At 29.8% G+C, this 15,529-nt stretch overlaps 2 protein-coding genes across 2 annotated transcripts; both read right to left on the bottom strand.

Annotated features, from left to right (window-relative positions):
* Nucleotides 1–2,048: 2,048 nt before the first annotated feature.
* Nucleotides 2,049–7,061, bottom strand: LOC146913329 (lysine histidine transporter 1-like). Its single transcript, XM_085716524.1, has 8 exons — nucleotides 6,930–7,061; nucleotides 4,467–4,651; nucleotides 3,736–4,119; nucleotides 3,234–3,627; nucleotides 2,821–2,926; nucleotides 2,606–2,697; nucleotides 2,449–2,517; nucleotides 2,049–2,360 (listed from the first exon to the last, which is right to left on the bottom strand). The coding sequence occupies exons 1-8, from the start codon at nucleotides 6,987–6,989 to the stop codon at nucleotides 2,262–2,264; spliced, it is 1,389 nt and encodes a 462-aa protein (XP_085572650.1). The 5' UTR covers nucleotides 6,990–7,061; the 3' UTR covers nucleotides 2,049–2,261.
* A 2,499-nt stretch (nucleotides 7,062–9,560) lies between these two features.
* LOC146913328 (lysine histidine transporter 1-like) lies at nucleotides 9,561–14,193 on the bottom strand. Its single transcript, XM_085716523.1, has 8 exons — nucleotides 14,050–14,193; nucleotides 12,165–12,322; nucleotides 11,267–11,650; nucleotides 10,664–11,057; nucleotides 10,397–10,502; nucleotides 10,147–10,238; nucleotides 9,990–10,058; nucleotides 9,561–9,890 (listed from the first exon to the last, which is right to left on the bottom strand). The coding sequence occupies exons 1-8, from the start codon at nucleotides 14,107–14,109 to the stop codon at nucleotides 9,792–9,794; spliced, it is 1,362 nt and encodes a 453-aa protein (XP_085572649.1). The 5' UTR covers nucleotides 14,110–14,193; the 3' UTR covers nucleotides 9,561–9,791.
* Nucleotides 14,194–15,529: the final 1,336 nt, after the last annotated feature.

The raw sequence follows: 15,529 nt of genomic DNA, 5'->3' as shown, positions 1-15,529 counted from the left end.
TTTCTTCATCATGCAAGTTGGTTAATACCAGAATTTTTGTTCAAACTAAAGACAACACCAAAATATTTAAGATAACAAGAACCATATCATGAAAGTGCTTGCTGCCAATGATCTTGATTGTAACGGTGAAATAGTTTATCAACTAAAAGGACCTATTTGAAACTTTCGAAACTTAAAGGACTAACTTGGGAATTATCTCAAACTAAAAGGACCAAAAGTGGTATTTAACCTATTATTTATTGTCATATAAACGAAAGACAACACCATAATATTTGTTCATTGTTCATGGCTTTAGTACTAATAACATGCAAAAACTAAAAAACACACATAGCTTTTTCTATGGCTCTACCCTATTAAGAACAATCATATGCTTTTATTCATGCAGACTCATTCTTCATATCATGTCCCACCAAGAACAAATCATCTTCATCTTCCTCTCCATCAATGAACCTTAAAAGTTAAAATAGACCAAAAGCAATTAACATTTAGAAAAATGGCTATTAATGATATAACTGGAAAGATCACTTCTTTCCTCTACTTAAAGGGTAATGGACTTATAGTAATTAAAAAAGGGTTAATTAAGTTTAAGGTCCCTACAAATAAGCGAGCTTCCAATATTGGTCCCTATTTAAATTTTATTAAATTTTTCATCTCAAAGTTTTTTTCTGTTTGTAAGTTTGGTCCTTGCCGTCAAACTATGCTGACTAGGCTAACAGAATGCTGACTCAGACATGCCACATGGACATTTCAAGTGACATGGCTGCCATGTGGTAAATGACTTCATATGTTTTTGGTCCCTATAAAATTGGGACCTTTTAAGTTTAGTCCTTACTTAATTTTAATAGTGCTTTTAGCCCATATAAAAAATTATGCACTTAGTTTTAGTCCCTACTATATCTAAATTTGTTTAATTATGTTTAAACTTTTAAGATTTTGGACAATTTTTTGCACAAGTGTTAAGAACATCACGAAAAGTTTATCTGCAAAAAATTATCTCAAAATTTTATTTATGCGTCCGGATTTTTGTTACTTTTATTTTGAACTTTTGTCTTTTAAAAAAATTCATATTTAATTTATTTCATGTTAAAAATACTAAATTTTAGTAAACGAACCTTTTGTAATGTTCTAAACTTGTATCAAAAAAATCATTGAAAAATTTAAGAGTTTTTAGAAGAGCGTCGTCGGCGTGAACGAGGTGGTGAAAATCCAAACTCTTTTCTCCTACTCTTTTCACCACCTCGTTCACGCCGGCGACGCTCTTCTAACCTTCGCTTGCAAATTCATCTAAGACATCAATTTCAACAACTTAATCTCACGTCGACTTCAACATACAAAAACTCAACAATCTTCACTATTGAAAAATCCAGCAACAACCTTTTCGAGAGAGAAGCGGAACCAGTCGATTTTCAAGGTTCGGATAGGGAAACAAAGAGTGGGAGCGTTTACTATTAAATTTTTCAATGATTTTTTTTTATACAAGTTTAGAACATTACAAACGGCTCATTTACTAAATTTAGAATTTTTTAATATGAAATAAATTAAATATGAATTTTTTTTAAAAGACAAAAGTTCAAAATAAAAGTAATTTTTTGCTTGGAAGCTCGCTTATTTGTAGGAACTTGTAAAGGCATTTAAATCAACCCATCTCTCATTTCCTTGCCCTATGTTCAGATCTACTCATCTCTCATTTCTAAGCAACCTTCTAAGAAATTATGCGCATAAAAACATAAGTTGGGACAACACAATTATAAGAAGAAAATCAAAACAAAATAAAATCATGTCCAACATGACAAAACCTTAAAACAGTAGTGAATCAGTGTCATTTGTAGTTTGTTGATCGTTACCAATAGAACCATTTGGAGCACTTTGCAACATCAGGTACCTATGCGAATAAACTGTATTTTATTTTATACATACAATCCTTCAAAAAAATAAGTTTTGTGCTTCAATCAAGCATATATTATAGATGCTACAACACCAACCAAAGTCTAAAAAAAAAAAAAAAAAAGAACTTCACTTACAACATTTAATCTGAAAAAAAAGAATGATTGAATCTTCCACACACAAAAATATCATTCATTTCTTTCTTCCATTGAACCTCAAAGTGTGTTCAATTATGTACATTGAAATTGAAAAATATATAACATTATTGACAACAAATAAAGCATAGATAAAATAGATATCGTCATTATCATAGGAAGTTATAACTATTTTATTTGCATGACGCCTCCCATTATAACCGATTCAAGTAGGAAAGGAGTTTAAGAGTAAAATTCGTAGGTCTTGGCTTCAAGTATAATACTCCTCAATGCTCCAATGGGTGCTAAAATCATTATGCATAAGCCAAGAACAATACATATCTGTAATAAATGGAGCAAAGAAATTGAATAAGCATGTGCTTATAACATTAAAAATTATTATACAAAAACAATATTTAAAAATTCCTACCCAATTAGTCCACCAAGACAAGCTGAATCTCTTTGGTTTCTTAAGTGTTAGCCACATGATACATGGAAGCTGAAATTTAATAAAATAAATAGTTGAGCAAAATTATTATAATCCTAAGAAAATTTAGTATTTATATTTACAATTTTTCATGGCTTACAAAATATGTTGTTGGAGCAAAAGCAAATCCTCCAAAAAATCCTAAGAGGCCACCAAAAAAGGGAATGGTAATAGCAATGAACATTGTGAATGCTGAGAAATTTGAAAATACACAAAATCAAAGAAAATAAATCAGTAGTTGTGAGTACATATACAAATATATAATAGTATTTATAATACCAAAATAAAAGTTATACACTACTTTATTTAACTTACCCACGTATAAGTTACGCACAACAAAACGTAGGATGGTACTTGGTTTGAAATTCATTTTCTTCACCAAAAAACTTTCAATCATGTCAAACACTGGCATTGCAAATATCTACAACAAAAACCAAATTATGAAATTAAAATTAAAAGTGTAGAACCTTTTTATCCTATAAAAACTAACAAACTTTTATAATGATCTATTAAAATAAATTCTTTTTTCATCAAATTAATACAATAAGCACAATTCAAGGACTAAATTATCGTACCCAAAAGAAATAAGATTGATAATTTTTAGTTTTAAGAAATAACTCAAAATTTTGTTAACTTTTATCATACTGTATCATCCAAACTTAAAATTTATGGACGAACTAAAAATAATGATTAATTAAATGTTTTCAATATTAAAAAATGAATTTTACCTGATAGCTTCCAATTACATGCAAAACAACAAATAGGTTAGATATTGCAATGAGCCAAGCAGGTTTTTCCAAAGAGATGAGGACATTATCCTTAACTTCATTGCCAAACATCCAATAACCAATAATAGCAACAGGAAAGTAGCACAAGGCAACAACAATGTAGGCAACAACAACACCTCTCCACATTGGACCCTTAGATGGTTTCTCAGGTGTAGATGGAATTGTTGCTTGGATCTCCAACACCACATTATGTCCGGCATAGGCAAATGCAACAGAGCCAAGTGCATTAAAGAAATTAAAGACTGATTCTGCGGCCGTTGTAGCGTTTCTACTATAATGTACATTTTGTATTACTCCTTTGTGTGCACTAACAGTCCAAGCAATTGTAGAGTAACTGTAGTGAAATGTAAACATAAAAGTTTAAATTAGCAATGTTTCATTTCTCATTTAAAAAGCAAAATCCAAGTTGGTTAATATAGACAATATAAAGAAGTAGATATACCAAATGGACATGATTGCTGCAACCAAAGATACACCGGAAATGGAGTTCAAGTTTGGTAGATGACACAATACAAATTGAGCAGAGGCAAAGATCATAATGAAATAGGTCAATTTGATATTTTTGCAACTTGGACACACTGTATCGTGAAACTTTCGCAATGATGCACCTCCGGTGACCATGTAGACAATGTTCACCCCAACTTCTACTACAAGTTGTTGAGGCACCACAATATAAAGACCTAACTTTTCGCCAAACGCATGTTGGCCCAGTTCATGGTATCTATCAAAACGTTTTCCGGGAACCATTTCATGCATCTCAACCATTTGCCACAATGTATACAGAGTGATGATCCATGATAAGAGAAGTATAGTCAAACCTGGACCCCTGAGTAGTAGAAACATTGATTGATTATTGAGTGAGTTATGATTTCTTTATGAGTTACTTACACCTCCCTCAAGAGTTAATCAAAGTTTATTAAAGATAGTTATTTTATTTTTAAATTTAATATCTCTATTATAGAGCATTGTGATTCTCAAATCAACAGCCAATATATTTCATATATCTCTATAGTAAGGTTAAACTACAAATTATTTTTTTAGCAAAAAAAATTCTTCTAGATTATGTAAATCCAAGTTATTTGGTCTTAAAGTAATATACTTGAAAGCATAAAAGTTTCTTATTTTATTTTAGAGAATATTTCATGCCAAGTGTAATTTAGGTTTGAAATATACCATCCAAGAGCTGCCATGGAAAAAGGGAGACCAAGAACGCCGGCTCCAACCATGGCAGTGACATTGTGGAAAGAAGAATACCACCATTTTGCATTCCTTTGGGAGCTAATTGGAAGCCAGTCTTCAATTTGTTTCTCCCTCCCCGATTTTCCTATTTCCGTTGTGTTTTCGAAGTTTCCTTCAATCTATTTGAACAAGAACAATAAATTAAATGAGTTCCTTTTCACATATAATAAATATACATCTATACACTTACATGAGTCCAGAAAAAAATTATACAATTATATATTAAAATGAAATCCTAGGTGCAAACAAGGTAATGCTAGAAATATGTGCCCTTTTGTCAAAAAAAAAAAGAAGAAATATGTGCCCTAAAAAAAGGTAATGCTAGAAAATGCGCATGCCAATGAATAATAAACCCTTGTTTATTTATGGCCAAAGAACTTTTTATAATCTTTTTTTTAAAAAAAATAGGTCAACGGATTATTTTAATTCATCTACTATAATTCAATGCAAACTGTATCCCATTCGACTATTTGCAAGTTTTTTCTGAAGTTAATTCTTCCATACTCTTACTATAAAGAGCAATTCTTCAGATGGAAGAAAATGCTAATATAAAAAATAAAACAATGTATCGCCAACTGTGCCATGTGAACAATTAATGTATGTATACTATGTTTGGTCTATGACATACGAAATGTAAGTATGATTCCTTGTCTAACTTGGAAAAAAATAAAATAAGAAGACGGTTGTTACAAATAATTATAATGCTCTCTTTATGGTGAAAATATCACAATCATCAGATTCGGAAATATTCCACCAGTATGTAATTATTTATGGCACATTATTATGTTTGAAGAGTCCTAAATTTTAGAAATTCCAAGTATTTGGACATTTTGTCAAACAAAAATATATTTGGAAAAAAAAAACTGAGATAGAAAAGAAACTGGCCAAAACTATTCCAGAAGTAGAAAATATGAGGTTGGTAAGTCTCATGAATTTGAGCACATATGGAGTAATTTGCTAATAAAATGCTCCAGCTAATTTACTCAAAGGAGGATGGTAAAATATTCCGCCAGCAAAATAAAATACTAGATATAGCTATAGCCTAAGAAAAATAAGAATGCAGAAAATTAATTTGTTACATGTGATGCTCTCTTATTATTGTTACATTTTAAACTTTGTGTATTACATAATAATAATAATAATAATAATAATAATAATAATAATAATAATAATAATAATAATAATAATAATAATAATAATAATAATAATAATAATAATAATAATAATAATAAATTTTTATTTGACAAAATAAATAATATCTTGATATATATGCATAAGAAAAATAATTTGATTTTTTAACAAAATTAAAAAATAATAATACTAGTAACATCGCCTAAGTTGTCAAAAAAAAGTAACATCGCCAAAAAAAAAAATTAATGAAAACATCAGGATAATCAGATTTGGTCAAAATATTACATTAAAAATATTTTTTAATGTAATTTTTTATGGTACATTATTTTGTTGAGAGGGAGTGTCCAAATTTTCAGAAATTCAAAGTATTTGGACATTTTGTCAAACAAAAAATGTATCAAGACAAAATCTGAGAAATATTCAAAAAGGTAGAAAATATGATCGGTAATAAAGTCTCATAAATTTGAGCACATAGGGAGTAATTTGCTACTAAAATTCTACAGCTAATTTTTGTTGACAGAATTTGACAGTTATTTTGTTTTGAAAAAAAAAAATTGCATGAAAAAAGATTGCACCAATTACCAAAAAACAAAAAGATTACATTAATCAAATTCAAAATTTCCTAAACATATGACTGTTTTTTTCCATATTGAATTATTTTTATTGGCATGTTCTTTTTGAAGAAACCAAAATGAAACGTATTAAAACTACCTCATAACCGGCACAAGGCATGCTTGAAAAGGAGAATAAAGTATCAAGTTACAACAATCAAAGAACCAAACTGGTAAAATAAACAAAAAGCTAAAACTAAGAAACAAATCTCAAACAATCAATCGAGCCATGCCACCAAAGCTAAAGATCAAAAGACAAAACGCCGTTTTTGCTTTTAACCATAAAAAGGTTGAAAGTTTTACTTTGTCAAGAAGATGATGCAAAAACACCTCCTTATGAGTATCATCTAGAAAATATGACTTTATTCTCTTACTTTTTTTTATGCAAAATGAAAATTAAATGAAAATAAAAAGAAAGATACAAAGACCGGGGGCATGAGACCTGACCCAGGTACAATCCATATGAGAATACTATTCTTACTTTGTTTTGACTTTATTCTCTTAATTTTTATGTAAAAATTGTAAGGAAATATATTTTTTGGTAGAAAATTGTACAGCAGTATATGATTGATTATAAGCAATATAAATGAACGAAATCATAAATAATTTATAATAGTTAAACATAATTAAACATAAAAATAGTTTTGAAACTTACAGCTTGGTTGTGAGGACCAGAGTTGAGAGCATTTGGTTGTTCAGTTCCCAAACTTCCCATGACTGCACAAATGAATGTGTTTAACAAATGAAAATAGAAACAAGGAGAAGTGAAGGTCTATGTGTTTTCTTTTGGGTGTTTGAAGGACTATGTGTATTTAAAGGACTAGTGGTGTAGTTTTTGGTATTCAATTCATTAATGAGATTAATGGCATGCGATACTATTTTTTTTTTTTGGTGTACTTGCATGAGATACTATAAAAGTAAATAAATATTATTTCTTCTGATTATTGTTATAAACAAAATATTTTTTTTTAAGTATATTGTGTAATTGATATATTTATCTACTCTATAATATAATTCAAATACATCAATTATTCGATGAATCTAAAAACTAATTTTTTGTTTATAATAGTGATCGGATGATGGAGGTACTTTTATTGAGTTGGAGCCACCAAGATGTACACAAAGGGGTGATAAAGATTCATTGGGTCTGATGGTCAAATGTTTGTAAGTCTAAGAATGAAGGATGGTTGAGTATCAAAGATTTAAGATTGACTAATCTTACCCTTTTGGAGAATTGGCGTTCGAGGTTGATACCTGGAGGTGAGGCTTTATCGAAGGATATCGTTGGACCCAGATATGCAAAAAGGTCTTAATGGAACAATTGTGATGGGCGTACAGTGGGATTAAGATGTGTTTCCAACTGGTAGAACGAGATCTCCTTATTTTGAAAAGGCAAGTTAGAGTTTCCTGATTAGTTCTTTAATAGTGTGACACCCTGAACCACAAAATAAATATTACTACTACAGTAGAAACTCTTTAAATTAATACTCGGTAAATTAATAAACTCTCTAAAATAATAAATTTGTCCGGTCCCGACTTGGGCCAATGTAAAAAATTGAAAAACTCGATAAAATAATAAGATAATAATTTTTCGGAAGATCCCTTTATAATTTTCGGTCCCAAGAAAATCATAAATTAATAATTCATAGAAACTGAACAAAATATATTACACACTCTATTGAAATATGATTCAATAGTTGTTTGTTTTCCTTTAAAGTTCAAGTCTGTTTGGAGCTCATCTCTAACTTTTCTTATTGCATCCAATAGCTCAGGTGTTGTATTTTTGTATTGTATCATAAAGTTGTGAAGAGTGTTCGACGCCATAAGTGCTTACTTAAAAAATCTTTAAATTAATAATTATTAATTTATCGGTAAATTAATAACTCTCTAAATTAATAAATTTCTCCGGTCCTAACATTATTAATTTATAGAGTTTATACTGTATTTATAAAGAAAAAGTTTCATATGCAGTGGAAATCTTCATATAATAACTCTTATAGGGATTTAAAAATTCCTTCGTATGCTTCAAGACATCACATTGACTCATAACTCAGCATAATTCACTTTTTGTTTTAATTGAAATTATAATAGTAATAACAATAACATCAAACGCTTGTTTTTTGAAAAATAATTTCTTTTACATCATAGATGATAATTTTCTTATACAACAACAAAATCAATAAGTATATCATTTTCCTAGTGTCACTAGCTAAGTAGAGTTTTTCCCCAAACTTGAACACTCAACAACGTGTATTCACTCTGCGATTTTCGAAAACGCAAGGCCAAGCCACACAAACATAGACAATGAAGAGGTGAATTTCAAAAACATATTATAGTATAAAACAAATGAGAAAAACACACAAAAAACCAAATTGGAAATGTATTAGATCACAAACATAATATTCAAAACCCCCAAATTAGAAGATTTGCCTATAGACTAGTACTTTTACCTACAGTGACTGCCGGTAGGTAAACACAAATCCCATAATTTTTTTATGAAACCCCCATTTTTTTAAATGTTAAACCCCCAAATTTATTTATTATTTATTGTTGTTGTTGCACTATATTATATTTTTCTCCATCATACAAATTGGTTAATGTTAGAATTTTTGTTCAAACTAAAGACAACACCAAAATATTTAAGATAACAAGAACCATTGAAAGTGTGCTTGCAGCCAATGATCTTGATTGTCATATAAACTAAAGACAACACCATAATATTTGTTCATTGTTCATGGTTTTAGTACTAATAACATGCATAAACTAAAAAACACACATAGCTTTTTCTATGGTTCTACCCTATCAAGAACAATCATATCCTTTTCTTCATGCTGAGTCTTTCTTCATATCATGTCCCACCAAGAACTTATCTCATAACTGTTTGAAAGATCTTATAAAAAAGCACTTATGATATATATGCTCCTAAGTTGTTTTTAATAAGGTTTTAGGAAATCTTATTATAAGCTCACACTCTTGTTGAGAAAGGGTGCTTCATTGGAATAAAATACCCATGAAGCCTAGAATTTTTCTAGTTGTGCTTTCAACTGTGCTATTCAATAATTCAGTAACAAAAATGACTAGAAATATTGGAACTTGCTCTGCCAGTATTTAATTTTTTTTATTAGACTAGTACAACAATAATTCAAGAAACTGGTTTACCAATACAATTGATCTGCAATCATAACATCTTCAATCAGAACAAAATTACAAAACCTAACTCATATTATGTATCTGTAGTTTAATTTTCTCATCCTTTTTTATACAAAAATTAACAAACATTGAATCTTCAACACACAAAAAAAAAATATCATTCATTTTCTTCTTCCATTGAACCTCAAAGTGTGTTCAATTATGTACATTGAAATTGAAAAATATATAACATTATTGACAACAAATAAAGCATAGTGAAAATAGATATCGTCATTATCATGGGAAGTTATAACTCTTATAATTACAAAGTTATAACTATTTTATTTGCATCACACCTCCCATTAACTGATTCAAGTAGGCAAAGAGTTTAAGAGTAAAATTCGTAGGTCTTGGCTTCAAGTATAATACTCCTCAATGCTCCAATGGGTGCTAAAATCATTATACATACCCCAAGAACAATACATATCTGTAATAAATGGAGCAAAGAAATTAAACATGTGCTTATAATATTAATGAATTATTAAATAATTCAGAGAAAAAAAAAATAACAAGTAAAGATACCTACCCAATTAGTCCACCAAGACAAGCTGAATCTCTTTGGTTTGTAAATTACAAGCCACATGATACATGGAAGCTGAAAATTTAATAAAATGAAAAATTAGCAACAATATGATAATCCTTAGAAAATTTAGTGATTATATTTTGAATTTTTCATGGCTTACAAAATATGTTGTTGGAGCAAAAGCAAATCCTCCAAAAAATCCTAGGAGACCACCAAAAAATGGGAATGTAATAGCAATGAACATTGTGAATGCTGAGAGAAAAAGGTTTACAAATACACAAAAACAAAGAAATACATCATTAGGTGTGATTACCAAATATAAACATGCCATAACTAAAATTGTATATATACAAACATATATTAATATTTGTCATTCCAAAAAATAATTATATATTATGTAGTTCACTTACCGACATATAAGTTACGCACAACAAAACGAAGGATTGCACTTGGTTTGAAATTCAACTTCTTCACCAAAAAACTTTCAATCATGTCAAACACCGGCATTGCGTAAATCTACAACAACGATCAAAATATGAAATTAAAATTATAACCGTAGGACTTTTTATCCTAACTTTGATCATGAGCTCATCATACAATCTTAAAAATTTATGGACTAAATGAAAATAATGATTAACTAAAAAGTTTCCTATTTGTTCAAAAAAATTATATCTTACCTGATAGCTTCCAATTACATGTAAAACCACGAAAAAGTTAGCCATTGCAATAAGCCAAGCTGGGTTTTCCAAAGAGATGAGGATGTTATCCTTAACCTCATTGCCAAACACCCAATAACCAATAATAGCAACAGGGAAGTAGCACAAAGCAACAACAATGTAGGCAACAACAACTCCTCTCCACATTGGACCCTTAGATGGTTTCTCAGGTGTAGATGGAATTGTTGCTTGGATCTCCAACACCACATTGTGTCCAGCATAGGCAAACGCAACAGAGCCAAGTGCATTAAAGAAATTAAAAACCGATCCTGCGGTAGTTGTAGCCTTGCTACTATAATGTACATCTTTTTGTACTCCCTTGTGTGCACTAGCAGTCCAAGAAATTGTAGAGTAACTGTAGTGAAATGTAAACATAAAAAAATTAAATTAGCAATCTTTCATTCCTCATTCAACAAGCAAAATGCAAGTAGGTTAATATTTGTGATGATTATAAATAAATAAATTCTACATAGACTAAAACAAAAAAAGTGGTATATTTGTAGAAATCAAAATAGATATTTAACCCTAAAAAGTAATATAGAGAATAGATAGAAGTAGATATACCAGAAGGACATGACTGCTGCAACCAAAGATACACCAGAAATGGAGTTGAAGTCAGGTAGATGAGACAATACAAATTGAGCAGAGGCAAAGATCATAATGAAAAACGTCAATTTGATATTTTTGCAACTTGGACACACAGTATCGTGGAACTTTCGCAATGATGCACCTCCGGTGACCATGTAAACGATGTTCACCCCAACTTCCACAACAAGTTGTTGAGGCACCACAATATAAAGGCCTAACTTTTCGCCAAACGCGTGTTGGCCCAGTTCATGGTATCTATCAAAACGTTTTCCGGGAACCATTTCATGCATCTCAACCATTTGCCACAATGTATATAGAGTGATGATCCATGATAAGATGAGTATAGCCACACCTGGACCCCTGACCAAATAGCATAGAGCATGTGATTCTCAAATCAACCATTAGTCAGTCACAATCACAACATATCTTTTGTTTATTCAAGTAAAGGAAACTTTTTGGTTATTTGCTTCACTAGTATTTTTCAATTTGATGTAGTTGAAAAAGTTTTTATCAAAATGAGACAAGTCGGATATACCATGTGTCACTTTTTTTTATCATACATTGTAGCGTCGACTTCGCATTTTGAATATTTTTTCAATGTACAATTTTAGAAAGAAAAAAAATTGATGTTGCACATGGTATTTACGACTTGCCCCATTTTGGTAAAATAAAATGTAAATCAGCATATCATTAAGTAGTACAGTCAAACTATACTATAGGAAGGTAAAAAAAAAAATTCTACTAGATTATGTAAATCCAAGTTATTTGGTCCAAAGTTATATACTTGAAAGGATAAAAGTCATGAAACAAAGTTGTATCTTATTTTATTTTGGAGAATATTTCTTGTCAAGTGTAATTAGGGTTTGAAATATACCATCCAAGATCAGCCATGGAAAAGGGGAGACCAAGAACACCAGCTCCAACCATGGCAGTGACATTGTGAAAAGAAGAATACCACCATTTTGCATTCCTTTGAGAGTTAATTGGAAGCCAATTTTCAATTTGTTTTTCCCTCTCTGATTTTCCTTCAATCTATTTGAACAAGAAACAACAAATTAAACGAGTTCCTTTTTACATATAAAATATATATCTATACACTTGCATATACATTATCATAAATAAAAGCCTAGGTGCAAATAAAATAATGCTTGAAAATGAGCAAGCCAAATCACAATGAGTTATGAAAAATAAACTCTGTTTATTTATGGCCAAAAAACTTCTTACAATCTCTTTAAAAAAATTAAGAAATATATGTTTTCATTCAAACTGTATCCCATTCAACTATTTGCATGGTTAGTCGAATTTAATTCAAGATGTTTCTCAAGTCAATACGTCCATACTCTTACTCAATTCTTCACATGGAAGAAAATGCTAATTGAAGAAATAAAGCTAAGTTCTCCAACTATGCCATGTGAACAATTAATGCATGTTCGGATGCATCTTAGGTAGGTATACTAGGTTAGGTCCATAAAATACAAAATGTAACTCAAGATATGAAAAAATAAGAAGACGGTTGTTACAAATGATGCTGTCTTAGTTTAGTTACATTTTAAACTATATTTTTATTACATAATAATAATAATAATAATAATAATAATAATAATAATAATAATAATAATAATAATAATAATAATAATAATAATAATAATAATAATATATTTTTCTCCTAAAAAGTTAATATCTTGATATATATTGGTCTTAAGTTGGATAACGAGTTTTTAAAAAAAAAATGAATGCGGAAAATTACCTATTATAAGTATAATTTGATTTTCTTTCAAAAAAAAAAAGTATAATTTGATTTATTAACAAAATAAAAATAAAAAAATAATACTAGTAATTACATTTAATGAAAATATCAGGATAATCAGATTTGGTAAAGATATTTCATCAGTATTCCATAATTTATGACACATTATTTTGGTGTGAGAAAGAGAGAGAGTCCGAAATTTTAGAAATTCCTAGTATTTGAACATTTTGAGAAATGAGAGAAATTGTCCAAAACTAACTATTGCTTCAAAAAGGTAGAAAATCAAGTCTCGTAAATTTGAGCACATATGGAATTTTTTAAATATGATATGACACATATGAAAATATCTGCTTCAAAACTATTGCTAATTTTTTATTTTTTTTGACAGAATTTGATAACCATTTAGTTTTTAAAAATTTTGCATTAAAATTCCTAATCAGTATTATGATATTACCAAGATTACACCAACCTCTTTCAAAAGAAGATTACACCAACTGCCAAAAAATAAAACTAAGATTACATCTTTATTTTTTTTTTAAAGAACTAAGATTACATCTCTGTTTATTCATTTGAAATGTGAGTCTTCTTCAATATACGAAATAGAGAACTTCATCAAATTCAAAATTTCTTAGACATATATGACTGCTTTTCTCAAATTTGAATATGTTTATTGGTATGCTCTTTTGTAAAGATACCAAAATGAAATATATTAAGACTAAAGTATTAAGTTACAACAACGAACAAACTAGGGAACGAACCCCAAACAATCAATCAGACTATGTCACCAGAACAAAAGATCAAAAGACAAGACAATATTTTTACTTTCAATAATGAAAAGGTAAAAGTTTAATTTATCAACAAGATGATGCATCAAAACCATCTTATTCTGAAAAATACGAGGGCTCAAAAAAATAATTGATTATAAGCAATATAAATGAACGAAATCATAAATAATTTATAACTGTTAAACATAATAAAACATAAAAATAGTCTTGGAACTAGAGAAACTTACAGTTTGGTTGTGAGGACCAGAGTTGAAAGCATTTGGTTGTTCAGTTCCCAAACTTGCCATGACTGCACAAATGAATGTTTAACAAATGAAAAGAGAAACAAGGAGAAGTGAAGGGCTACGTTTTTTTTTTTTTTTGGGGGGGGGGGTGTTAGAAGGGCTATGTCTATACACATAAGTATTTAAAGGATTAGTGGTGTGGTTTTCGGCATTCAATTCATTAATGAGATACCATTTTTATTTTTATTTTTTACTAAATGAGATACCATTAAAAGTAATAAATATTAATTTTGCTGATTTGGAGCCACGTACACAAAGATGTGAGAAAGATTTTTTTGGGTCTAATGGTTAGATGTTTGTAAGTCTAAGAGTGAAGGTTGATAACAGGAGGTCAGATATGCGAACGAGTCATCAATGGGATCGTCATTGTCGGGGGACGGTGGGATTTAGGGTTTTTTATTAATGTTAGAATTAAGAGACATGATATGATAAATTTATCATATCCTGCTTGAATCTCACGTTTGATACACTAAATAAATAAAATAAACCATTTTCTAATCATATATGCTAACTTGCCTTTTGTGATTTTTATCATAAGTACAAGCTGCATTAGAAACTATCTTGATAAGATAGAAATTAATTCCTTATTTATTACATTGATATTCTATGTGTTTTTTTTTGTGGTGGCCGAGGTTCGAACCCCGGACCTTGCATATTTTATGCATTGTCCATCCCAACTGAGCTAAGCTCAAGGACTTATGTTTGTTGTTATAATTAAGCCTCTTCCATTTTTAAAATATTTAATTAATTATGAGAGCAATTTTATCATTTAATTATGATAAAATTATGATGTCATGTTTGCTATCATGTGCGGATCAAGCACATTATAGGATTAATGTTTATCTTATCCATATCATATATTGTCTTTATCCAGTTTCATATCTTATTAGTTTCCCTAGGTTATTTCATATTTATATCCAAAAAGAAACTAAGGTGATTGATATGACTGTGAGAGAGGGTTCTGTGTGGGGTCTTAAGTGGTGGAGGAATTTTTTTTTTTTTGTGGGGGAGCGTGTGATTTTGGGAGAGTTGCTCTAAACTTTAGAGAGTATGATCTTCTCTGAAGGTGTACACTTCTGAGTCTAGAGCAATGATGCATCTAGTACTTAATTATTCTATGAGGTCAGCTTATAGTTTCCTTCTTAGGAGAGCTAGTGAAGTGAATGGGAGATCAGAAGAAATGGTATGGCTTCATTCGAGTGTGTTGGAGTCTTGGCCTCATCTAAAGGTGAAGGTTTTGTCGTGGTGGCTACTTCATGATAGGATTTTGACTCGCCAAAATCTCTTTTCGAGGATTACAGTTAACCCCATGGTAGTTCTTGCGTTTTCTATCATAAGCATGTAGAGTCAACTTGTCATCCTTCATCATATACTCTTCCTAATTTCACTATGTCTCCACCTATCCCTCATCATATGTTGACAT

Source organism: Medicago sativa, chromosome 6 (assembly GCF_051527215.1).
Source record: "Medicago sativa cultivar Bolivia chromosome 6, Bolivia_mono, whole genome shotgun sequence".
In the NCBI taxonomy this organism is placed as follows: Eukaryota; Viridiplantae; Streptophyta; class Magnoliopsida; order Fabales; family Fabaceae; genus Medicago; species Medicago sativa.
This window is presented reverse-complemented; position numbering and strand designations above follow the sequence as displayed.

Bases quoted from the DNA above. Each gene is read 5' to 3' on its own strand.
- LOC146913329 (XM_085716524.1), bottom strand. From the start codon at position 6,989: ATGGGAAGTTTGGGAACTGAACAACCAAATGCTCTCAACTCTGGTCCT. The intron at 3,628-3,735 runs GTATATCTACTT...ATTTCACTACAG, and splicing joins GCAGCAATCATGTCCATTTG to TTACTCTACAATTGCTTGGA. The intron at 2,927-3,233 runs GTAAAATTCATT...TTTTTGTTGTAG, and splicing joins ATGTAATTGGAAGCTATCAG to ATATTTGCAATGCCAGTGTT.
- LOC146913328 (XM_085716523.1), bottom strand. From the start codon at position 14,109: ATGGCAAGTTTGGGAACTGAACAACCAAATGCTTTCAACTCTGGTCCT. The intron at 12,323-14,049 runs GTAAGTTTCTCT...TTGTTCAAATAG, and splicing joins CTGGTCCTCACAACCAAACT to ATTGAAGGAAAATCAGAGAG. The intron at 9,891-9,989 runs GTAGGTATCTTT...CATTTATTACAG, and splicing joins TGTCTTGGTGGACTAATTGG to ATATGTATTGTTCTTGGGGT.